At 43.7% G+C, this 25715-nt stretch overlaps 1 protein-coding gene across 1 annotated transcript in view; it reads right to left on the bottom strand.

Moving 5' to 3' along the window:
- The window catches only part of IK (IK cytokine), a 776265-nt gene that overhangs the window by 113484 nt on the left and 637066 nt on the right, over nucleotides 1–25715 (bottom strand). The window contains exons 17-18 of the mRNA XM_044069023.1: nucleotides 25546–25634; nucleotides 23645–23753 (exon numbers count right to left, since the gene is read on the bottom strand). Coding sequence (XP_043924958.1) covers nucleotides 23645–23753; nucleotides 25546–25634 — 198 coding nt within the window. The remainder of the gene's footprint in view (nucleotides 1–23644; nucleotides 23754–25545; nucleotides 25635–25715) is intronic.

Raw genomic sequence — 25715 nt, 5'->3', positions numbered from 1 at the left:
ATCAGTAAATCACTCCCGATAAAGCAAATGTGTGCGTCATATCTGGGTTGCACTACTAGGCTTTTTAGGGCCCTAGTGTTCATTAGCCTAGCATATACAGTGGATATAAAAAGTTTACACACTCCTGCTAAAATGCCAGTTTTTGTGATATAAAAAAAAGTGACCACAAAAAAATCATTTCAAAACTTTTCCCACCTTTAATGTGACCTATAACCTGTACAATTCAACTGAAAAGCAAACAAATCTGTTAGGGGAAAAAACATAAAAAATAAAAAACGTACAATAAGCTGGTTGCATAAGTGTACACACCCTTAAATACTTTGTTGAAGTACCTTTTGATTTAATTACAGCATTCAGTCTTCTTAGGTTGGAGCCTATCAGCATGGCACATCTTGACTTGGCAATATTTGCCCACGCTTCCTTGCAAAACCACTCCAAATCTGTCAGATTGTGAGGGCATCTCTTGTTAACAGCCCTCTTCAGCTCACTCCACAGGTTTTTGGATTTAGGCCTGGGCTCTGGCTGGGCCATTCCAAAACTTTAATTTTCTTCTTGTGAAGCCATTCTTTTGTTGATTTGGAAGTACGCTTGGAGTCACTGTCGTGTTGAAATGTGAAATTCCTCTTCATCTTCAGCTTTCTAGTAGATGTCTGAAGGTTTGGGGCCAAAGGTGACTGGTATTTGGAAAGTACAGTTGTGTACCTACCATAAATGTAGATGCGAGTGTATTCACTGTTGCAGTCATTACACTATCCTGCTGGCAGGCTACCCGCAGTCGGCCTGAATTCCAAAGTCCTGGTCCGGCATCGGTTGCTGTCGCCTCTTCCCTGACGTCAGTGTGCCAGGGGTATATAAGATGCAGCTGACGCCATTTTCTTCAGTCTTTCTTAGGTTCATAGGTTCATAGATTAGTACTAAGCTAACTGCCGTTGCGAGCCATTTTAAGCCTATCCAATTTATCCCTTGTGAGACTTAACCATTAGGCCACCCAGATGTCAGGTGCCCCCAAGAAGGTAGGCAATACATAGCTTATAAAAACATACAGTAAAATAAAACAATACCTTCATCTACAAGCAAATACAGCACATTGGTTGGATAGGATAGAGAAGTATAGATAAGTCCCAGCAAAGAAAGGGGGATGGAGGGTGGGTAACCTAGACTGCAACGGTGAATACACTCGAACATCTACATTTATGTTAGGTACACAACTGTACTATGTTAATCTTGTTTCACTGTTGCAGTCATTACACTTGGGCTGAATCCCAAAGCTGAGGTAGGGTGGCTGGGTCTATATAGGATTAGGAGTGGCTATGAGGCCCTGCAGGACTGCAGTGGCAAAGCCTGCTCTGGATTTAGAGTAAAGAGGTAAGTGATAATTGCTTGGTAAAAGTGTGCACTGAACTCCAAGTTGCAGCCTTCAAAATTTACTTGGTTGGTACTCCTCTGAGAAAGGCTGCTGCCCTGGTAGAATGTGGCCTAATATTCTTAGGCACTGACTTGCCATGCTGTGCATGGCAGAAACTAATGCAGTGTCCTATCCACTTTGAAAGAGTCTGCTTTGAGATGGCCTTTCCTTGTGATCCTGCAGCATATGCTACAAACAGTTTTTCTGAAAGCTTTTGTTTTATCCAATAGAAGCGCAGCTGCCTGTGTATGTCTAAAGAGTGCAGAAGTCTCTCCCCTTTATTCTGGGGATTTGGATAAAATGTTGGCAAATGAATGGTTTGGTTAAGAGCCACACCGGATACTTCCTTTGGCATAAATGTTGGGTTTGTCCTTAGAGAAACCCTGTCTGGATGAAAAATGATAAAAGGTTCCACTGCCATTAATGCCTGTAACCCTGAGACTCTTCTTGCTGAAGTTATTGCTAGGAGCAGAGCCATTTTCTATGATAAGAATTTTATATCAGCTGTATTGGCTGGCTCAAAAGGAGGCAATGTGAGCTTTTCCAAGACAAAGTTGAGGTCCCATGTAGGTATCGGTGCTCTCCTTGGGGGTCTTATGTTTTTTGCCCCTCTGAGGTACTGTCTTAGCAGTGGATGTGAGAAAATAGGAGGTTCCGTATTGTAATGAGCTGAAATGGCAGAGGCATGGATCTTAATTGATGAGAAGGATAGGCCTTTGTCAAGCATCTCAGTTAGGTATTGTAAAATCTGAGGAATATTTGGAACAAGTGGTTCAAGTCCTTGTGCCTGGTTCCAAGCACAGAATCTCTTCCATTTTTCTGCATAAGATTTCCTGGTGCTGGGCCTCCTGGCTTCCAAAATGACATCCATAACAGCTTTAGAGAGGGGTGTGTTCTGAGTGGCTATATTATTCGCCATGCAGCCAAATTTAAGGTTCTGAGTTGGCTGTGCAGGATGTGATTGTTTTGTTGAGTCAGAAAATTAGGAATTTGAGGTAAAGTCCAGGCTGGGCCTTGAGACAAGCTCTTTAGGATTGGGTACCAGGGCTGGCGTGGCCAGTCTGGGGCAATCAGAATCATTTTTGGCTTCTCTTGTCTGACTTTTAGGAGTACCTTGGGAAGGAGAGGCAGTGATGGAAAGGCATAAACTGTTAGGGTTTTCCAGCTGAATGATAGAGCATCCACTTTCCATGCTTGTGAGTGATAAGTCCTTGTGCAGAATTCTCTGTAGTTGGCAGTTGTGAGGGGAGGCAAAAAAATCTATGTTTGGGCATCCCCATTTCCTTGTTATCATGCTGAAGACCTGTGAATCTAGTTTCCACTCATGAGGGTCCATGAGGTTTCTGCTTAGTTCGTCTGCCAGAGTATTTTTCTTTCCTGGCAGGAATTGTGCCTGCAGATGTACTTGATAGGTCAATGGTGTGTTCCACAAAGTCATGGCTTGCCTGCAGAGGGGGTAGGAATGTGTGCCCCCTTGCTTGTTTATGTACCACATAACTGTAGTATTGTCCATCTTTAGCAATAGTTGTCCTGCATGTAGTAGATCCTTGAAGGCTGTCAGGGCATTCTGTACAGCTAGCATCTCTTTTTGATTGATATGAAGATGCATTTGGTCCGCGGGCCATGTGCCCTGAATACATTTTCCTGCCATGTGTGCCCCCCAGGCATAATCCGATGCATCTGTTGTTAGTGTCTGCCTGGCTGTGGGTAAAGTGAAAGGCTGTCCCTTGTTGTGGTGACAGGCCAGTGCCCACCATCAAAACTCCTGTTGCAGGCAGGGAATAAGAGTTATTACTGTTTCCAGGCTGTGGCAATGTTGAGTCCAAACACTTTTTAGGTACCACTGTAGCTTCCTCATATGCAGTCTTGCATATGGAATTAGCAGGATGCAGGATGCCATGAAGCCCAAAGCCTGCAGAATTTTTCTTGCAGGTAGCTGGGTCTTTGTTGCCATCATTTGAAAATAATAAGTCAGTTGTTTTTGCTTGTCTGGCGTGAGATAAGCCATCTGGGCAGTTGTATTTAAGCTTGCACCCAGGAATATTATCTCTTGAGAGGGCACTAGTTTTGATTTCTTTTCGTTTACTGTGTACCCTAAGCAAATTAGTAATCTTTTTACAAATGCCAGATGCTTTAGTAGAATGTCCTTGCCCTCTGCTTGAATAAGGCAGTCATCCAAGTAGGGATATATTTGAATTCCTTTTTGTCGGCAAAATGCAATTACTGGTGCCAGGCATTTTGTGAAGACCATGGGCGCAGTAGATAAGCCAAAGGGCAGTGCAGAGAATTGGTAATGCATTGAGCCAGCTATGAATATGAGGTATCTTCTGCAAGATTGTCTGATTGGGACATGCATGTATGCCTCTGAGGTCAAAAGTAACTAGCCAAGCCTTCTTGCCCAGCATGGGTAGAAGTTGCTGCAGTGTCAACATTTTGAATTTTGAACATCCAGGAAAGTATTTAGAATAGACAGGTCCAGTATTGGTCTCCAGACTTTGTCCTTTCTGGGTACTAAGAAAAGTCTTGAGTAAAATCCTTGCCCCTGTTCTTGCTGTGGTACTTTTTGAATAGCCCTCATGTCCAAGAGAGCAGAAATTTGTTTTTGTGCCTCTGCCCATTGATTTTGTGGCAGGTCTGGCATACCTTTTGACCTTGGTAGGGTGTGAAAGTGGAACCTGTAACCCTGAGAAACAACATTCAGTACCCATTTGTCCTGGGTGATCATGTGCCAATTTTGTGAGAAAAATGCTAGTTTTCCCCCTAAGGGTGCTGCCAAAAGGTAAGTGTTTGGCATTTGTAGAGGAAAGTCATTAGGACCGTTTCCTATAAGGTTGTGATTTATCTTCTCCGCCTTTGGGGGCTGAAGCACCCCATTGTTTAGGTCTGTAAGAGCCTTGGGGCTGAGATCTGCCTCTTGGGTGTCTGTATCTGCCTCTTTGTGGCCTGTCGGACACTGGAAAGGACCAATTTTTAGAAGGTCAGTTCCTGCTAAATCTAGGTGGCTGAACCTGTAAAAAATCCTTTACTGTTTGCATTGATTTTGCTTTATCCTCCATTTTCTTTAACACCTCTTCTGCCTTAACACCAAACAAAGTATCATGCTGTAATGGAGCATCCAATAATTTTGCTTTAACATGATCAGGTAAACTCTGTTCTTTTAACCAAGCATGCCTTCGAATGACAGAGCCTGTAACTGCGGCTCTGCAAGATACCTCTAATGAATCAAAAAACACATTGCAAAGTATGCTTTCCCACTTGTTCAGCTGCATGCAATAAATCCTGCACTTCCTTGTTCTCAGGACATTCAGGGCTTGTAAGCATTTTCTGTTTTAGCAAAGACATTAGGTATTGTTGATATTTAAGCATGTGAAAAGTACAGTTTTTGCTGGTCCCTAACACTTGTAGTATAGTCAGTCCAGTGGCCCCGAATACAAGTATATGGGCTTGACGTCGGTCAAGGCGCATTAGTCTGACAGGCTAAAACCAAAAACACCACTCACTCACCAAATATATAATATATATAATATACAAATTATTAGAGTATACCCTCACCCACACAACCACCCCTAAAACACAGAGGGAAGGAGGTGCAATGCAAAACCCAATCCACTTAGAAATAGTTTGTTTATCTGCATAAAAGGTAGGCAAATGAATAGTTTGGTTCTTGCAGATGTAATGGCTACAAAAAAGCAGTCTTCCATGACAAATATTTCAATTCAGCAGTAGCTGCAGGTCTTATATTCTTTGCCCCTCAAACATCCAAAATCTTTGCTGCACAAAAAAAAAAAAAATCTCCTTTTTCCTGTCACACACTTTCTTTGTACTAGGTCTTCTGGCTTCATAATCACCCTCAAAAACTTGTTGAGGAAGCTGAGACCTCTGAGACAATAGGTGTGGAATCAAAGGTAAGGGCCATGGAGGCTTCCTTACCAGACCCAATCTGGAGCTATTAAAAAAGGCATACATGAGATTTTTCCAACTGAAAAGAAAGAGCATCCCACTCCAGGCTGTGTGATGAAACCTTTATGACACTGTCAATGCCTGAATATAGATACATGAGATCCCAGTGGGGACCATGGTTTGATGCCTGATTAACACATCTGCTAAGGAGTTCTGGGAGTTCTGCTCCTGACCTTCTTGAAGATGCAGCTGGCAGAAATGATCTCCAAAAAAATCATTGCTTTTGCTTGCATATAGAGGATAAGAATGTGTTCCCTTTGTTGATTGACCACATGACAGTTGTGTTGTTGTGTTGTAGAATCAACACCTGCCCCCTGAAAGAGTAAATCCTTGAAAGCAGTAATGCAAAAACTGACTACAACATCTCCTTCATGTTGATATGTAGATGCTGCAGTCTGGCAGGCCACTTCTTGTATCCACTTTTCCATTTCAGATGAGCTCCCAAGCTGTGTCTGAGGCATCTGTCGTTAGAATTTTGAATGCAATATTATTTGATGACAGTGTCCAAATCCTGGCAGTGCTGTGTCATATGCATTGGTTGGGATAAGTACCAGAAAAGATACCATGAACCCTAAGGCTTGAAATTGACTTGTCCTTGCAGTCAGCCAGTCTGAGATAGATAGTTGATGGAAGAGAAAGAAAATTCTTTTGTTTGTCCGGGGTAAAAGGCCATCCATCTTTGTGTCTATAGTCTCACACACCCAGAAAGCACATGTCTTGAGAGAGTACTAGACTGACTTTTTTTTTTCACAGAGAATACCCTAGGCATCTTTACACTGCTTCACATATTCCAAATGCTGAAGAAGATACTTCTGCAAAACATGTCTGATAGAACATGAAGGGTAAGTCCTTGAGATTGATCTCCATAGTTACCATCCAGTGATCTTTGCCCAGCAAAAGTAAAAGTTTAACGCCAACATTTTGAACTTGGAAATGTCCAGAAGAGTGAGAGATAGAGACAGATCCAAAATGTTCCTCTTTTTGTTACTAGGAACGAAGCAGAGGAGGCAGAAAATAAAATAAGGCCCCTTTCTGGCACAGGAACCGCTAGCCCCTATTTGGAGCAACAGGGAGCAACAGAGAAATTTGTTTCGTTGTTCTTGTTGTGGAGGAATGTCTGGCGCCTTTGAAAGGGCAAAGGGTAGGAAATAAAACCTGTAACCGCTGTAAATGATATCCAATACATCACTCATCTCTCTTAATTAAACTCCAGTTTTCTTTGAAAAGTGCCAACCTTCCCTCAAAGGTGCTGCCAGACGAGAAGAGTCTGCTTGGGCCAATTTCTACTACTTCGGAGAGCTGAAACCGCAAAAATCTTTAACACAGTCTGCATAGACTTAGCCTTGTCTTCCATTTTCTTTAGAAACAACACATCAGATTGTAAAGGAGCATCTAAAATCCTTGTTTTCACATGCTCAGCTAAATTCTGATCCCTCACAACTCTTACACTTATACCCTCTTCCAAAGCATCTACCTTAGACTTTAATTGTGAAAGGAGAAACACTTAGGGCCCCCCTGTCACAGTTCTGGGGGTCTGCTAGGACTCTTAAAAAAAGATACTTATGAGCTTCAGGCACCTATATATATATATCCGTTTAACTGGAGCAGGGCTAAGGCCTATGCTGGGGTAGAAACAAAAGCCTTTCCTGAATCAGAGAAACTGACCTTCCCATTTAAAAAATGCTCCTCATCATGAAGAGAGTCTCTGAAAAATGAGAAAATCTCAGGAGGAGAAGCAGAAGGAGTAGAATCATCTACATCAGAATCAGAACACTGCTCAAAACTCCCAAGCTCAGGTTCCACCCTAGGCCCATAGAACCTCTAATCATTAATAATCATCTTCGCCATCTTAAGCATATGCTTCCTAGGTACAGACCCTGAAGAACTAGGGGTAACCATTTTATAAACACGCTTCCAAAAAAAAAACCTGGCACAATCTAATCTTCTCTTTGGTATGGTAATCCGAGGTATCTGTTTGTTTACAAGAATACAGTTATTCACTTTTTCTGACATCCGTAAAAATACTGAGGAAGAAAAAGAAAATAATCCCTAAACGGGGTACTTAGCCAACTTGATTCGGTCTGAAAAACGCCAACCTGCACTTGCAAAACTGCTTCTGCATCGGACCATGCGGCAAAAGACAGAGCGGGCCGAGACAGACAGCGGACTACCCAAGTGTTAGGACTGCAGCAATGTGGTATGAAGAACATCTGGCAGTTTAAAGCCCTTACAGCTAAAGTAGCAGAGGTGTAAACTTTCTTCCCCCATCTGTCCAGAACTCTAGAATCCCTATCAGAGGGAACAGGGTTTTTTGCAGTGGAAGGCTTGACTCCTTTGGGACCCTGTGAAATAGTTTCAGGATCAGCAGCAGGGTTTTTATAAAGAAATTTATGAGAATCTGGAACCCTGTAGTACCTATCTGGCTTAACTGGTGCAGGGGGTAAAGACTCAGGAGTCAAACTGGATTCAGAAAAAACATCACCAACAATATCTAGTACAGGGGGAATAGCAAGAGGCCTGTGCTGAGGCCCTGGTGGAGTGGGACCTAATGTTAGCAGATACTGGTTTCCCATGATGTGTGTAGCAAAAACATATGCAATGTCCTATCCATTTAGAAATGGTCTGTTTTGAGATAGCTTTTCCTTGTGATCCTGTAGCGTAGGCTACAAAGAGCTGGTCAGTTTTTCTGAAAGCCTTAGTTTTATCCAAGTAGTAACGTAATTGCCTGTGAATGTCCAAGAGTGCAGGAATCTTTCTCCTTTGTTCTGGGGATTTGGGAAGAAGGTGGGCAAGTGAATGGTTTGGTTTAGGGCCACACTGGATACCACCTTTGGCATAAAGGAAGGATTAGTTCATAGAGAAACTCTGTCTTGATGAAAAATGAGGAAAGGTTCCGCTGCCATTAGTGCCTGTAGCTCTGAGACTCTTCTAGCTGAGGTTATTGCTAGTAGTAGGGCAGTTTTCCATGAAAGAAATTTTAAATCAGTTGAAAAAGCTGGTTCAAAGGGTGGCAGTGTAAGTTTTTCCAGGACAAAGTTGAGATCCCAAGTAGGTGTTGGAGCTCTCCTTGGCGGTCTTAAGTTCTTAGCCCCTCTGAGGTACTGTCTTAGGAGTGGATGTGAAAATAAAGGATCCGTGCTGTAATGAGCTGAAACTGCTGAGGTGTGGATCTTAATAGATGAAAAGGAAAGTCCTTTGTGTAACATCTCAGTTAAATATTGTAGAATCTGAGGAATGTTCAGCTCCAGGGGATTTAGGCCTTTAGCCTGGTTCCAGGAGCAAAATCCTTTCCATTTGTCTGAATAGGTTTTCCTGGTGCTGGGCCTCCTGACCTCCATAATGACATCCATAATAGCTTTGGATAAAGGTGTTGGCTGGTTGTTTAGGTAATTTGCCATGCAGCCAGGTTTAAAGTCTTGAGCTGGCTGTGTAGAATCAGATTGTCTCGCTGGGTGAGCAGGTGAGGAATTTGTGGCAAAATCCATGGTGGGCCCTGGGCCATGGTCCTTAAAATTGGATACAAATGTTGGCGTGGCCAATCTGGTGCAACGAGAATCATTTGTGGCCTCTCTAATCTGACTTTCAGCAGTAACTTTGCTAGAAGAGGCAGTGGAAGGAAGGCATACACTGTTAATGTTTTCCAACTGAATGAGAGAGTGTCCACTTTCCAAGCTAGTGGATGGAAGGTCCTTGTGCAAAATTTTTGAAGTTGGTGGTTGTGGGGGTTTGCAAACAGATCTATGTCTGGGCGTCCCCATTTTTGATCTATCATTGCAAATACTTGTGGATCTAGTTTCCATTTGTGTGGATCCATGATGTTTCTGCTTAGGTCGTTTGCCAATGTGTTTTTCTTTCCTGGCAGGAATTGTGCTTGTAATTGAACCTGGTAAGACAGTGCAGTGTTCCACAAGGTCATTGCTTGCCTGTGTAGAGGGTAGGAATGTGTGCCCCCTTGCTTGTTTATGTACCACATAACTGTGCTGTTGTCTTCCTTATTAGTAGTTGTCCTGGGTGTAGAAGGTCCTTGAAAGATGTTAGGGCATTCTGCACTGCTAACATTTCTTTTTGATTGATATGCAGGTGTCTCTGATCTGTAGTCCATTTGCCCTGAATGCACTGTCCTGCCATGTGTGCTCCCCAGGCATAGTCCGATGCATCTGTTGTCATAGTTTGCCTGACTGTGGGTAAGGTGAAAGGCTGACCCTTGTTGAGGTGACATGCCTGTGCCCACCATAAAACTCCTGTTGAAGGCAGGGAATGAGTGGAATCATTGTTTCCAAGCTGTGGCTGTGCTGGGTCCATACACTTTTCAGGTACCATTGTAATTTCCTTATATGCAGTTTTGCAAATGGTATTAGTAGAATGCAAGATGCCATGAATCCCAAGGCCTGCAGAATTTTTCTTGCAGGGAGTTGGGTCTTTGTTGCCAATATTTTGAAATATTGAAACAGTTGTCGTTGTTTGTCTGGCGTGAGATAAGCCATCTGGGCCGTTGTATTCAAGCTGGCACCCAGGAATGTTATGTTTTGTGAGGGCACTAGTTTTGATTTCTTTTCGTTTACTGTGTACCCTAGGCAACTTAGAAGGTGTTTGACAAATGCCAGATGCTGTAAAAGAATGTCCTTGCTTTCTGCTTGAATAAGACAGTCGTCCAGGTATGGGTATATTTGAATTCCTCTTTGTCTGCAGTATGCAATTACTGGTGCAAGGCATTTTGTGAAGACCCTGCAGTAGATAAGCCAAAGGGCAGTGCAGAGAATTGATAATGCGTTGAACCTGCAATGAAGTGGAGGTATCTTCTGCAATTTTGTCTGATAGGGACATGCAGGTATGCCTCCTTGAGGTCCAAAGTGACTAGCCAAGCATTCTTGCCCAGCATGGGAAGAAGCTGCTGTAGTGTTAGCATCTTGAATTTTGGTACTTGCAGATAGGTGTTCAGAATTGAAAGATCCAGAATGGGTCTCCATGCTTTGTCCTTTCTTGGAACTAGGAAGAGTCTTGAGTAAAATCCTTGTCCCTGCTCCTGTGTAGGTACCTGCTGAATGGCTCTCATGTTCATGAGAGCTGTAATTTGTTTTTGTGCCTCTGCCCATTGATTTGGTGGCAGGTTTGGCATTCCTTTGATCCTTGGTAAGGTATGAAAGTGGAATCTGTATCCTTGAGAGACAATGTTTAGAACCCATTTGTCTTTTGTGATGATGTGCCAGTTGTCTGCAAAAAATGCTAGTTTTCCTCCCAAGGGTGTTGCCAGGAGAGATTTGCTTGGTAGTTTGAGGACAGAGTCATTGTGTCTGCCTTCTGTTAGCTTGGGGCCTGTCTTCTCCTCCTTTATGGGTAGCAGAACCCCATTGGCGAGGTTTGTAAGGGCCCTGTGACTGACCTCTGCCCCTTGGGCGTCTGTATTTGCCCCTCTGTGATCTGTCTGAAGCTGGAAAGGACCAATTTTTTGTTGGCCAATTTCTGCTGAAGCGAGGGGGGTTGTACCTTCAAGAAATCCTTGACCGTTTGCATAGATTTAGCCTTATCCTCCATTTTCTTTAAAACCTCCTCTGCTTTGACACCAAATAATACATCCTGTTGTAAAGGTGCATCTAATAATTTTGCTTTAACATGATCAGGGAGGGTTTGCTCTTTTAACCAAGCATGTCTACGAATGACTGAGCCAGTAACAGCTGCTCTACAGGAAGCTTCCAGTGAATCAAATCCGCATTGTAAAGTATGCTTGCCCACCTGTTCAGCTGCATGCAACAGATCCTGCATTTCCTTGAACTCAGGCTGTTCTGAGTGTGTGCTCATTTTTTTGTTTTAACTGAGACATCAGGAATTGTTGATATTTCAACATGTGAAACTGGCAATTTAATGCTCTCATAGCCAGAGTTGCAGAGGTGTATATTTTCTTTCCCCATCTATCTAAGGCTCTGGAATCTCTTTCAGAGGGCACAGGATTTTTAGCCATAGAAGCCTTTGCTCCCTTAGGACCCTGGGATATGGTTTCTGGGTCAGCTACAGGGCTTTTATAAAGGAATTTGTGTGAGTCAGGTACTCTGTAGTATCTGTCTGGTTTGGCTGGAGCAGGAGGTAGTGAGTCTGGATTTAAACTAGACTCCAAGTAGACATCATCCACAATATCTAAAACAGGAGGAATAGCAAGGGGTCTGTGCTGGGGTAATAGAAACTCTCGGAGCCTTTTCTTAGAATCCGAGTAATCCTGGCCTTCCCAGTGGAAATGTTCCCTCATGGTATGTAATGTTTCCCCAAAGGAGTAGTCTTCAGGGGGAGATGCTGAGGGAATAGAATCTTCAGCATCAGAATCCTCATAAGGTGGAAAAGTGTAATCCTGTTCCTCAGAAGAATCTGAGGAGAGAGAAACCTGGTCAGAGGATGCATAATCCTCCTCTTGTCTTGGTCTTTTATCAGGAGGGGGATGGGAACTCCTGATAAGGGTAATTAAATCTTCAGCCATTTTAAGCATCTGTTTCATAGGCATGGGGCCTTGACCTGTAGACTGATAAACAGTTTTCTTGGAGTTTTAAGTTTAGCATAAGATTTAATGGTGAGTGTAGTTGGTCTGAAGACACCTTCTGCAACCGAAGGCGTTTCCCTCTGCACCGGAATCTAAATCTGCTCCGGTGTCGGTAGATGGCTGCGTCGGCCTAGTAGACTCCGCGTGGGAGTCAGCAGCTGTCTGGGGTTCCAGCTCTGCGGTCGTCAGGGGCTGCATAGGCGCCTCACTGAAAACCGGAGAACCGGCGACAGGCCCAGCTGAGGCCTCGGGGTCTGGCTTATTCCTAGGCTGCCTGTCCTTATCCTTGCGTTTTTTATGAATTGCGGTCGTCGGCTGCTCCGACGGCATGATATAATTGAATTTCCTACCAAAGTAATGCCGTGCAAAGTCAAAATGGCGTTTGATAGTGCGTTTATTAAACCTAGCGCAAAACCGACAACCTGTGATGTCGTGGTCTGGGCCTAGGCAAGGAATACAATAGGAATGGAAGTCCTTATGAGGTATTTGCTTCCCACAAGAAATGCAATTGTTAACTTTTTCTGACATCGGACTGAGGCAAGAAAATGTTCCCCAATGGGGTACTTAGCTTTATTGAAGACTTCGGACTGAAATTCAAATCGAAAATCTCAGGTGTCGGTCGACCGGCACTTGCAAACTGCTTCTGCTTCGGGCACCGTGCGGCAAGAAAGACTGAAGAAAATGGCGTTGGATGCCTCCTATATACCCCCTGACGCACTGACGTCAGGGAAGAAGTGACAACAACCGACGCCGGACCAAGACTTTGGAATTCAGGCTGACTGCGGGACCGCCTGACGGCAGGATAACCCAAGTGTGGTGACTGCAGCAGATTAACACGATGAACATCAGCTTTGGAGAGAGGCATTGCTTGCTTGACTAAGGAATTTTCCATGTAGCTAGGTTTAAGGTCTTTAGCTGGCTGTGAAGTATCGGATTGTTGTGCTGAGTCAGCAGAAGTGGGATTTGAGGCAAAATCCAGGGTGGTTCTTGTGCTAAGATCTTTAAGATTGGGTACCAGTGCTGGCGTGGCCAGTCTGGTGCAATCAAGATCATCTTTGGCTCTTCTTGCCTGGCTTTTATGAGTACCTTTGGTAGGAGAGGTAGAGGTGGGAAAGTGTATACTTGTAGGTTTTTCCAGCTGAATGAGAGGGCATCCACTTTCCATGTTTGTGGATGGTAACTCCTTGTGCAGAATTTCTGTAGCTGGCAGTTCATTGGGGATGCAAACAGATCTATGTCCAGGCTCCACCATTTCTGTGTTATCATTCTGAATATTTGTGGATTCAATTCCCATTCGTGGGGATCCATGATGTTTCTGCTTATGTCGTCTGCCAGTGTGTTTTTCTCTCCTGGCAGGAATTGTGCTTGCAAATGAACTTGATAGTATACAGCTGTGTTCCACAAGATCATGGCTTGTCTGCAGAGGGGGTAGGAGTGTGTGCCCCCTTGCTTGTTTATGTACCACATAACTGTGGTGTTGTCTGTCTTTAGTAATAGTTGTCCTGGATGCAGCAGGTTCTTGAAAGCTATAAGAGCATTTTGTACAGCTAGCATCTCTTTTTGATTGATGTGAAGATGCCTTTGTTCTGCGGGCCACTCGCCCTGAATACATTTTCCTGCCATGTGTGCTCCCCAGGCGTAATCCGATGCATCTGTTGTCAGTGTTTGCCTGGCTGTGGGTTGAGTAAAAGGCTGTCCCTTGTTGAGGTGACAAGCTTGAGCCCACCATCGAAAGGCAAGGAATTAGTGGTATAACTGTTTCCAAACTTTGACAGTGTTGAGACTATACACTCTTTAGGTACCATTGTAGCTTCCTCATATGCAGTCTGGCATATGGAATTAGTAGTATGCAAGATGCCATGTAACCCAAGGCCTGCAGAATTTTTCTTGCAGGGAGTTGGGTCTTTGTTGCCATCAATTGAAAGTATTAAGTCAGTTGTCCTTACTTGTCTGGCGTGAGATAAGCCATCTGGGCCATTGTGTTCAAGCTGGCACCCAGGAATATCTCTTGTGAGGGCACTAGTTTTGATTTCTTTTCGTTTACTGTGTACCCCAGACAACTTAACTTTTTTATGAATGCCAGATGCTTTAGAAGAATGTCCTTGCTCTCTGCTTGAATCAGGCAGTCGTCCAGGTACGGATAAATATGAATTCCTTTCTGTCTGCAAAATGCGATTACTGGTGCCAGGCACTTTGTGAAGACCCTGGGCACAGTAGATAAGCCAAAGGGCAGTGCAGAGAATTGATAGTGCATTGAACCAGCTATGAATCTGAGGTATCTTCTGCAGTTTTGTCTGATAGGGACATGCAGGTATGCCTCCTTGAGGTCCAAAGTCATGAGCCAAGCTTTCTTGCCCAGCATGGGAAGAAGCTTCTGTAGTGTCAACATTTTGAATTTCGGAACATCCAGGTAAATATTTAGAGAAGAAAGATCCGGAATGGGCCTCCAGGTTTTGTCCTTTCTGGGAACCAGAAAGAGTCTTGAGTAAAATCCTTGTCCTTGCTCCTGTGGTGGTACCTTTTGAATAGCTCTTATGTCCATGAGTGCTGTAATTTGTTTTTGAGCCTCTGCCCATTGATTTGGTGGCAGGTTTGGCATTCCTTTTAACATTGGCAGTGTGTGAAAGTGGAACCTGTAACCTTGAGATACAATGTTGAGAACCCATTTGTCTTCGGTGATCCAATGCCAATTGTGATAGAAAAGTGCCAGTTTTCCTCCTAAGGGGGCTGCCAACAGAGAGCTGTTTGGCAGCTGTAGAGGGAAGTCATTGAGGCTGCTTTTTATATGGTTGGGGCCTGTCTTCCCCTTCTTTCTGGCCTTGTGCACCCCATTGTCGAGGCCTGTAAGGACCTTGTGGTTGACCTCTACCTCTTGGACGTCTCTTCTGCCTTAACTCCAAATAACACATCCCGCTGCAAAGGTGCATCCAATAATTTTGCTTTAACATGATCTGGTAACATATGTTCTTTTAACCAGGCATGTCTTCTAATGACAGAGCCTGTTAACTGCTGCTCTACAGGAGGCCTCTAAAGAATCAAAACCACATTGCAAGGTATGTTTTCCCACTTGTTCAGCTGCATACAATAAATCCTGCATTTCTTTAAAATTAGGAGGATCTGAATCTGGAAGCATTTTTTGTTTCAACTGAGACATCAAAAATTGCTGATATTTTAGCATGTGAAACTTTCAATTTAAGGCTCTCATTGCTAAAGTTGCAGACGTATATACTTTCTTTCCCCATCTGTCTAATGCTCTGGAATCTCTGTCAGAGGGAACTGGGTTTTTTGCTGATGAGGCCTTAATCCCTCTGGGTCCCTGAGAAATAGTTTCAGGGTCAGCAACAGGGCTTTTATACAGAAATTTATGTGAGTCAGGGACTCTGTAATATCTGTCAGGTTTAACTGGGGCTGGAGGTAAGGAGTCAGGATTTAAGCTGGATTCAGTATACACATCATTCACAATATCTAACACTGGCGGAATAGCAAGGGGTCTGTGTTGAGGTAATAAAAGGAAGTCTCTGAGCCCTTTCTTGGATTCTGAGTAATCCTGGCCTTCCCAATGGAAATGCTCCCTCGTGGTATGTAAGGTTTCCCCAAAGGAGTAGTCCTCAGGCGGAGAGGCTGATGGAATTGATTCCTCAGCATCAGAATCCTCATAAGGGGGTAAAGAATATCCTAGGTCCGAGGATGAATCTGAAGAAATGGATACCTGGTCGGATGAGTCAGTCTGCATCCTGTCTGGGCCTTTTATCAGGAGGGGGATGGGACCCCCTGATCAGGGTGATTAGGTCTTCGGCCATTTTGAGCATTTGTTTCTTAGGCATGGAGGCCTGTCCTGGAGAGTACTGTATTTGTTTCTTTGTTTTTAAGGGAGGCTTAGACTTAGCAGAAGGTTTAATGCTTAACTGAGTAGGTCTGAAAACACCCGCTGAAGCTGTGGATTACTCAGCTACTTCGGTTCCCTCTGAAGGGTTAGTTTCGGTAGGCTGAAAACCTAGTGTGTCCGAAGGCCCAGCCAGCTCCACATGGGAGTCAGAGGCAGCCTGTTGTTCTGCAGAAGCGATCATCAGGGGCTGCGAAGGCGCCTCGCTGAAAACCGGAGAACCGGCGACCGGCCTAGAAGTGGTCTCATCGTCCGTTTTCGGCCTCAGATGCCTGTCCTTGTCTTTGCGCTTTTTATGTATTCCAGTTGTCGGAAGTTCCGATGGCATGGTGTAATTGAATTTTCTGCCAAAATAATGTCGGGCAAAATCAAACTGACGTTTAATAGTGCACTTGTTAAACCTAGCACAAAACAGACAACCAGTGACCTTGTGGTCTGGGCCTAGGCATGGGATACAATAGGAATGGAAATCCTTATGAGGTATTTGCTTCCCACAAGAAATACAGTTATTAACTTTTACTGACATCGGTCTGAGGCAAGAAAAAGTTTCCCCAATGGGGTACTTAGCTTTGTAGAAGACTTCGGTTCTGGATTCGGAATGAAAATCTCAGGAGTCGGCCGACCGGCACTTGAGAACTGCTTTTGCTTCGGGCACCACGCGGCAAGAAAGACTGAAGACAATGGCGTCAGCTGCATCTTATATACCCCTGTCGTACTGACGTCAGGGAGGAGGCGACAGCAACCGATGCCGGAACAAGACTTTGGAACTCAGGCCGACTGGGGAACCACTGACGGCAGGATAACCCAAGTGTAATGACTGCAGCAGTGTAACACGATGAACATCAAAGCTTCATCAAGAATCATGTCAGCTCTGCAGAGGCCACTAAATTTTTAACATCCACAAAAGTACTCATGTAAAACCTTACAAAGGTCACCGTGGGAATCACTGCTGTACTTGGCATGTATGCTTTCTAAGATGTTACACACATGGAATTTAAGGCTTGGAAATTGGACAAAGCAGCATGGTGCATACAGATAACCACTCTGTCCTTCTGATAAAGAACAAAAGAAGGTCCACGATCAGCAACAGCTGTAACATCTAGTAATGTAGCTTCCCACACCTCTAAGAATGTAGCTCCATCATATAGAGAAATTGTGCTTCCCAGCAATGAAAAGGTCAACCTGAAGGATTTTGGATTCGAGTGAGGTTGCCCCAAAGAATGGAAATCATATCTCAAACTGGATCCAGAATCCAAGGAGGATGCATCAGATGACGCCATAGAAAGTAGACCCAGACTTATGGCAGAAGATAGGCTGTGAAAATTATGGTTACCCTGCAATCAGCTACTTTCTGTAAACACTTTATTATCAAGGATATTGAAAAGAAAGCATAGAGGAGACCCAGGGGCCAAACATGGAGTACAGCATCCCTTGATGACTACAGTGTGTGTGTGTGTGTGTGTGTGTGTGTGTGTGTGTGTGTGTGTGTGTGTGTGTGTGTGTGTGTGTGTCTGTGTGTGTGTGTGTGTGTGTGTGTGTGTGTGTGGGGGTCATGGCAAAAGAACCTGTGGCATTGCGAAAGGGGTTACACAGGATGCAACACAGCTGGCCTCAGAGGATGAAAAGCTGTGCAGCCACTGCTCTATTGGGGGGACCACTCACGAGGCATCAGAATGCTCCTGCTCAATTTTTCCAATAGAATGTCTGATTTCTCCAGGATGTGCACAGATATAAGTCAGCACGGCACGGACATCGCCCACTGTCACACCTTCATGGCCTCACAAGGTGCAGGAGTGGGTTCCCTCTTGTTTGACGTACCAGGCCACTAACATGTTGGAAGCCTGGATCAAGATCACACTTTCTGGGAGGCAGTATTAAAAAGCTTGCAACATCAGGAGTTCTGCTCTCGTCTCCAAAACTCAGATGTGTAGATAGGCCTCAGACTGGGGTGAAGCATCCTGGACTGTCTTGCCCTCATAATAGCCCCCTACCCCATGAAGGAAGTGTCCACTGTCACTCTGGCACTAAGATGGGGAAGAAAAAAAGGATGCCCTGTGGAGACATTGTCTGGCATCAGCTACCATGAGATGTGGCAAGGAGAAGAAGGAGTCTGGCATAATGGTGAAGAGATTTGCCATACAGACACAAAGTGCAGGATTTGATTCTCACATGGGCTAATTGGCTAGACTTAAACCTATAAACAACCTTCAGTAAGAAGAATGGGGAAATTCATTGGGTGAGTTACCTATGGATTTACCTGCATTATGATTTAGGGTTTGGCATAATAGTTAAGGTGTTTGCCTCGCAGACACAAAATACAGGGACTGATTCACACCTTTGAGGAAAATTGGTTAGGCTTGAAATGGCCCACAGTGGCAGCAAGCCTAGTACTTACCTGTGAACTTATCAGCCACTGGACTGAAACAGTCCACTGAAGAACCCTCATGCAAATCCTAGCTAAGTGAACTAGGGATATTTCAGGGACAATCAAGCCAAGAAGGTGAAGAACTAAAGAAGCTAGTAGCCTCTGAAGCAGAAGGGTTTGATGGGCCTTAAAATGCACAGGTAAGAACCTTGAAGCAGGGAACTTAATCTGACTAATCGTATCTAGATGGCAGTCTATAAATTCTAAAGCTTGAATGGGTTCCAGGTTAGATTTGTCAAAATTCACTGTAATACCCAAGGAAAGGCATCCGGTGCAGAAAGGCTCTGAATTCGTGCAGGCTGAGCCAAGCTGCTATCACTGCTATGCATTTGGAGAACACCCGGGGGATCTGAATGTGGTTAAGACCACAAGGCAGTGTTCCAAACTGGTAGTAATTGTCTCCCAGCTGGAAGCAAAGGAACCTCCTGGAATGTCTTGATATCTTTATGTGGTAGTAAACTTCCTTGAGACCTACTGTGCACACCCAATTGTCCTTCCTCAGTAGAATGGACAGCACTGTCATCCAGAATTTGGTCTGTTTGAACACATTTAAGTTGCTTATGTCCAAAATGGGCTAAGGTCATTGTTTGTCTTAGGTGCCAAAGAATCTTGAATAGACCTTGGATCCTCTTCTGACTAGTGGGACCTGCTAGTGGACTCATTTAGTGAGCAACTTTCAAATCACTGCAGCTGCCTCCCTTTGCTGATGGGGTGGACCATCTGGATGGGATCTTTGTCTTGAGGTTGGGGTAGATTAAAAGGGGATGGCATAGACTCTGGAAATGGATCACACCACCCAGGCATTCAATGTGATGACCTCCCATGTTTGAGAGTGGAGAGCCAAGTGCCCCCCCCCCCCCCCCAATGCCTCCTGAGAGCAACTGGCCTGCCTTTTGGAGCACTGGAAGTACTTGCCTGAGAAAAGTCTGCATAAGCCCTGATCTTGTGGACTGCCCCTATCACTAGGGCTGTGTCTATTGATGACATCTCCTTGTCATACAGGGGACTATTGCCTGGAGAGTCCTGAACAAGCAACTTTTGGAAGAACAGCTGTCCCCCATGCAAAAATGTCATCGGGGGGGGGGGGGTGGAAAAGAGAAGTCCCACAGCACAAAAAATCTTGACATACTGTGCACTCCTGGTTAGTGTGTCCTTAACTTTAGGGCCAAATAAAATGGACCCATCAAAGAAAGACTTAAAGCACACTGCAAAATTTCACAGACACAGCCAAGTGTGTTGGCAAACAGCAGTGCCAGTGACTGCTGCTTGAGCCATACCATCCGCTGCGTTGGAAATAAGATTTCTGGACACACTTGATATAGACAACATGGTGGCCATGATGGCAGTCTGAGGTTGCTTGAGACCTTGAGGTGAATGCTGTTCTTGAGCAAGCTGAATGAAAACAGAAGTTCTAAGAAGACTGGGCTGGATCTGACAATGAGTAAAATGAACTAGTCCCTAAGCAATAAAATCCTGTTCAAGATGCTGAACACCAACACTGAGGCTGGATGACTGAGGAAGGACCTTCCCTTGATCTGCAGACCTAGAAGAAGCCCCCACCCCAACACCAAATGGTTGGGTCTGAAACAGAGACCAGCACAGAGATGTCTAGGGACGAATCACCTAGGGGCAAGGACAGCTCTAACAGTGTCAGAGTTGACCCCAAACTCCCAACCCCAACTCCTTTTCAATGGGATGCAGACGGCCAGAGTTGAGTACACCAAGGCTGAAGTACATGGACAAGAATCAGATCCAGGGTCGCTAGTGCTGTAAGATGGACTGGAAAAGGAGCAACTGAATAAGGGGCAGACGGTCCAGCTCTCCACCCACAGAGCAGAGGGGGATGGAATGATTCCTAGGCCAGTTTAGGACTTTAAGAAAGTTTGCACCATTTTGCCCAAGTTGGCTTCCATAAGGCTCTGCATAGACCTTGAAGACCTACAGGAAGCCATCAAGGACAGTTTAGTAGGGCTAGTGCAGAGGTTTAACCAGTTCTTGGATCCTGAATAGGAAGACTGGATCTGAAAAGGTGAAGGTTCTGGCGAGAAATCTGGACTCTGAGTAAAGGCCAAAATGGGGGATTGGAATAGACCAGACTCCAGTGTCGCAGGGAAAAAAGGGTGCGGGATCTCCAGTGTCGGGGACCGAACAGGTTCCAATGACTGAACCACTTGGCTAAGGGAACAGTACTCTGGAGGTGGCGACATCAGATCCATAGTGGGAGCTAAGGAAGCAGAGGGCCTTGGGGCCTTTTGCACTTGCTCGTCTGCAGCACAGAACTCGTCAGTTTGTTTTCTGACTTCTTCATCCTTTTCCTTTTCTCTCTCTCTCTTTCCTGACAAGTTTCCACTGGTTTAGAAAGGAATAAAGTCTTCTTGCTAGAGGGCGGGGAAGGGGGTGTGAAGCTGGGGAGGAAGAGAGGTAGTGGAAGCTGCACATCTTCTGGACATTCTTGGTCTTTTTGATCAGGGAGACCTCCTCTTTTCTTGCCTAGGAGGCAGAGCCCAAGGCTTACAAGGATAATTATTATATCTAGGGGGTGGGAGGCAAATAAAATTATTTCCCAGTTTTTATTTGCTTCCCTTTCTTATCCAATTTCACGTAAATTTCTCTGCAGGAGGCCCAAAAAGGAATGCCTTATACAGTGGGGCATCAAGGAGTTTAGCCTTTACTTGGTCAGACAATGTGGCTGGGTACTCAGCCAGGCAGGTCTGTGAATAACTGAGCCAAATGTAGCTGTTCTGCATAATGTGTCTAATGCATCATAACCACTCTTCAGAGAATATCTGGAAGCATGCAGTGCTGCATTTGCTTTCTCTTTTATGTCCCTTTGTAAGGTCTTGTCTGCAATGCCTTCTGTCTTAGTAATGATTCACTCCTTTAAGGACTCCAAGTATTTTAGCATGTGAAATTGCCAAATGAACACAAAGAGAGGGCTGCAGATGTAGAAGTCTTTTTTTCCAAACCTGTCTAGCAATCTAACTCCCCTATCATTAGGCAAGTGCTGTCTAGCAGCAGGCTTAGGGGCATCAACTTGCGGATTCTTGTAGAGGTGCTTGTGAGTGTCAGATTACAAAAATGATCAGGTTACCCTGGAGTAGGTGGCAGACAGCCTGGGTGTAGAGAGAGAGAGATCTTTGAAGACATCATATAGTGCCACATTGACTGGAGGAATAGCTAGTGATCTGGGGGATGGCAGAATTAAAAGCTGCTTACAATAGGTTTGGGTCTGAGAAAATTATTTGCTCTCCCAGTAAGTTTCCTCCATCTTATGCAAGGCATCCCAAAAGGGTAAATCTTCTAGGGGAGAAGCAGAAGAGAGTGTATCATCTGAGTCAGGGTTGGACTGAGGGGGGAGGCGTTCAGAGTAAGATAATTCTTCCTTTTACTCAAATCCTGAGGAATTGGATTACTCCTGAAAAGAAACATCTCTGTCTTTTAATGGGAGAGGCTTTAGGGGTAGTTTGTGGAGCCTGGCTGATCTCCCTAAGTTTCATAAAGGCCATGAATTCCTAGACAATTTTAAGGAGGTCCTGAGTTTTGATCCGGGTTGTAATGGCTGATGCCGGTGAATAGGCTGTGGTAAGCTGACTGGGCTTTTTAGTTTAGGCATCAGTCAAGAAAAAGAGGACTTAAGACTGTGATCAGGTGACCATGCTCGGTCTGGATTACAGACACGGGTTCCTGTAAAACAACTGTGGAAGATGTGCTATCTCCCTTGGTAACTACCGTTTGGATGTTGAAAGTTGAGGCCTGCTGACCGACTTCAGACCCAACATATGACATTAAGGAAAGCAAAATCAAATGCTCTGCTGCCATAGTGATTGGGGGGGGGGTCACACCAGAGGGTTTGGGCCTCATAGTTGGATCTGGGACCCCGCAAAAGTGCCTCATTTGAGTCACTAGTCTACTAAGACACAAAGTGGAATGACTGACCGTGTCTGCTGAATCCTTCTCCTTAGACTTTGTTTTTGCATTTCTTTAGCAAAGCAGTACTTGAACCCAAGGGAATAGATGTGGAAGGAACTGGGTCCAAGGACTCCATGTGGACTGTGAGGACTTTTGCCCTATGATAATGGTTTTAGCTCAAAACCTTGCACAATCCTGACAACTGGATATGTCATACTGAGGTCCCAAACAAAACGGACAAAAAGAATGCAGGATTTGTTTCCCACACACCAAGCAGTTATTAACTTTTTTGAACATTAATCAGAAGAAAACATTTTCTAAAAGGTTACTTGCCTGAAATTTGTTTGTTAGAAACTCTGGAGAAAAAAACATGCCAGACAATGGACTGCAAAGCAGCTCATAAATGTAGTGGCACATTAGATTGTATGGTTAGAAAGAACTTTAGATGGTGCAGATGGATGCCTCTCTTATACCCTGATGTTCGGACATCGGCTAAGGATGATGAAAATACCCTGGAAATCAGGCTGGTCACAGGCTTCTCCATGGCAAGAAGACCCAAGAATCAAGTACTGCACCACTGACTATGAAGAACATATGCATATTCCAAAAAGTCCCAAAAACTTACTACAGGTTGAGAAGAAAACAGTTAAAAAGCTTCTTGATGCTTTGGCTACAGAAGCCTTCAAAGGTGACAGGAGTGAAAGAATGACTATACTACCTAATGCAAGTACCATGAGAGTCTACAGACATGCGGGGATTCTATCCACTAAACAGCTCTGCAATACTGTCCCCACAATGCGTCTGTTTAGCACCTTCAGAGAACGCTCGTTCCTGGAAACAATGAAAATACTACATGCTCAGCAGAACTCCAAATTAAAAAAAATTGTAAAAATATGTTACAGTGGTGTCTTAACTGCTCCTTACACTGATTACAGACTTTATCATATCATGATTTCACATCTGCATGTCTGTGGATATAAGCTAATTCTGTGAGACTAAACAGAGCAAATAAAACTCAACAAATCACAGCCAACCATCTCTACCAGTAACTAAATCACAACCTGCTGAATGAAAAGCAGATAAAGGGAAACAAACTCCAAAGAAATGTGGTAATTTATGAAATGTTATGTCAGAAAATCAGTGATGAAATATTTACAGGAAATAAAATATTCTGTGGGTCACTTTAGTAATCCCTCGGCCTGTGTTATGACTTCCCAAAGTTGATTGCATTTAATTGGGGTGCAGCTGGGGTGGGAGAAAGCACCCCTCCCACACTTGTTTTTGTGTCAATTAAATGAAGGGTAGTGCATCATAAAGTCTTCTAGATGCAAGCAGTCTTGATGTATTACCTGCTAAACTGATTCAGCTCCTCTTTGTTAAAGCTACCATTTGCAGGACTACTTGCAAACCCAGTTATGGGTAACTCAGAAAAATGCTTAACAACCTGAACCACCAAGTGCACTACAACAAAATGCCCAGTTTATCATGTAACAGACACAATTATAACCATTTACTCAACAGAGACAATTCAGTACTTACAGCACTGATCTTCTTCCACTGTCTGTCCAATTCTGCCTTCTCATTTGTTTCTTTAAAACGGCGGGTTTTTCGTCCCTCTGACATTTTGATACCATACTGAAAAGCCGCTCTGAAGTAAAAGGTAATAGCATTTAAGACAAAGTACTAACACAGCAGAATGCAAATAAACCAGACATGACTGCCTCCAAAAAAATTCCACTGTATGCTATTCAAAACACACACAGTAACTAAGAAGAAACTTAAAGATACCATTTCAGACATTCAGCTGCACTTCCAATGAAGATATTTACCAAAGATGACTGTGGACACAGACATTTTTTTTACAAGCATGTATCTTCTCTATCTAATGCTGACCTAATCAAGGGAAAACCATTAAGAGGTCCTCAACTAATTATTCAACCAGTGTCCAAACAGAAAAGGCATCAAGTTTCGCCATTCTCATAGATGGACATACCTTTCAACTGTCCAGATTTTTACAGAACGTTCAGATTTTTGCCTCTTGCTTTTGGTCTGTCCTCATAAATATTTGTGGTTTTCTGGCAAAACATTGAGGAATGACTTCACTAAATAGTAAATAATGACAGTCATTTCAGCTTCAGACTTTGTATCCTTTAGAAAATATATAATACAAAATCTTTCATTTTTGTAGCTTTCTAAGTTTAGAGGAGCAATATTTAAAATCTGTTCCTATTTTTGGGCCTCTGTCCACCCATTATTTCTAGCTTTGTTCAGATTTCTTGTGCTGGGAGGTTGAGAGGTATGCACATGGGTACTCTATGCAAATTCATCAATAGAAAACGGGTCATTCTGTCATTATCACTTTTAAAAGAAGTACTGCATCTTGGTTCTCTCAGTTTCTACAGCTATGTCTCTATACAAAGTCCACGCTACCTTGGCTATCCTATAACATACCAGTTTCAGATAATTTAGTCATCCATTTCAGGATGTGACCCATCTCAGTTCACTCAGTTTGCTTGACCTAGACCTACCCAAATTCAGTTTATTCTATAAGCGCTTGACAAAACTGACCAATTGCAAGTCATCATAAATCAATGAACTTACAGTCACAACCTGGTCTAGGTCACCCTTGTGCTACTTGTAAACCTGACTTAAAAAAACACATTCAATGACCAATCACAGCTTATGCAGTCAGTAATGACCAAAACAATTCTAGCACATTTAGAAGGGTATACTATTACAAACGTGACTGATACAAGTACCAGATATGATTAAGTCTGCTCTACAAAACGCAGTCCAAAAAAGACACATTTAACAGTTACTGTAATTTATATCAGTCCATATTAATATGAGTGACACAAGCCCACCCACTAATAACCCTTTTGTGGTATGGCATCACTTTAACCTAATCATCCAGTCTACCAATACAAGGTGATACCTGTCTCTGCCCAAAGCAGTCACACCACATCCATAGGTTATGTTGGCAAGTTTACCGTACCAATTTCAGTTCATGTGAAATGTCTTTGTACAAACTGTCCAACGGTATTTTATTTGGTTGGCTAGTTCCAGACAATGTAATGTAATTGTTCCATACCCAAGCTGCCCCATTTCATATGAACTGACAGTGACATGCCATCATTTAGCTCAAACATCTGTCTGTCCACTTCTGATTTATTTAGCTTGTAAAATCCTTAACTACATCACATGTAATAACTCTGCCCCAGTGTTCAACAGTTATGTGCTTCAATTTGTATATCCTATTGCTTACGAATATCACTGCATTAGTGTTCAAGCCATACTGCAGGCACCAAGAATGCTGTTTTACAACAAGATCCAGTTCTTGATGACAGCAGCCATAAACAACATACTTTAAGAATGCACTAGTTAACTGTGTACTTTTACACACATCTACAAATATATGTGATAAAATAAGTTATACTTACTTTGGCAAAGCCTCTTTGTTATTCATGTATTCACTGTACTCCTCCTGTGTGTCAAAGTCCCATCTACCTAATGGTCCTTTTTTATTACCCTACAAACAATAAGAAGATTCAAAATAAGTAAATTAGGAGTGACGGTTTAGACTTGACACAGCATTTGGTGAAAATAAGAA

This window comes from Protopterus annectens, chromosome 4.part0 (assembly GCF_019279795.1).
Source record: "Protopterus annectens isolate FY-2018-M chromosome 4.part0, PAN1.0, whole genome shotgun sequence".
In the NCBI taxonomy this organism is placed as follows: domain Eukaryota; kingdom Metazoa; phylum Chordata; order Ceratodontiformes; family Protopteridae; genus Protopterus; species Protopterus annectens.
This window is presented reverse-complemented; position numbering and strand designations above follow the sequence as displayed.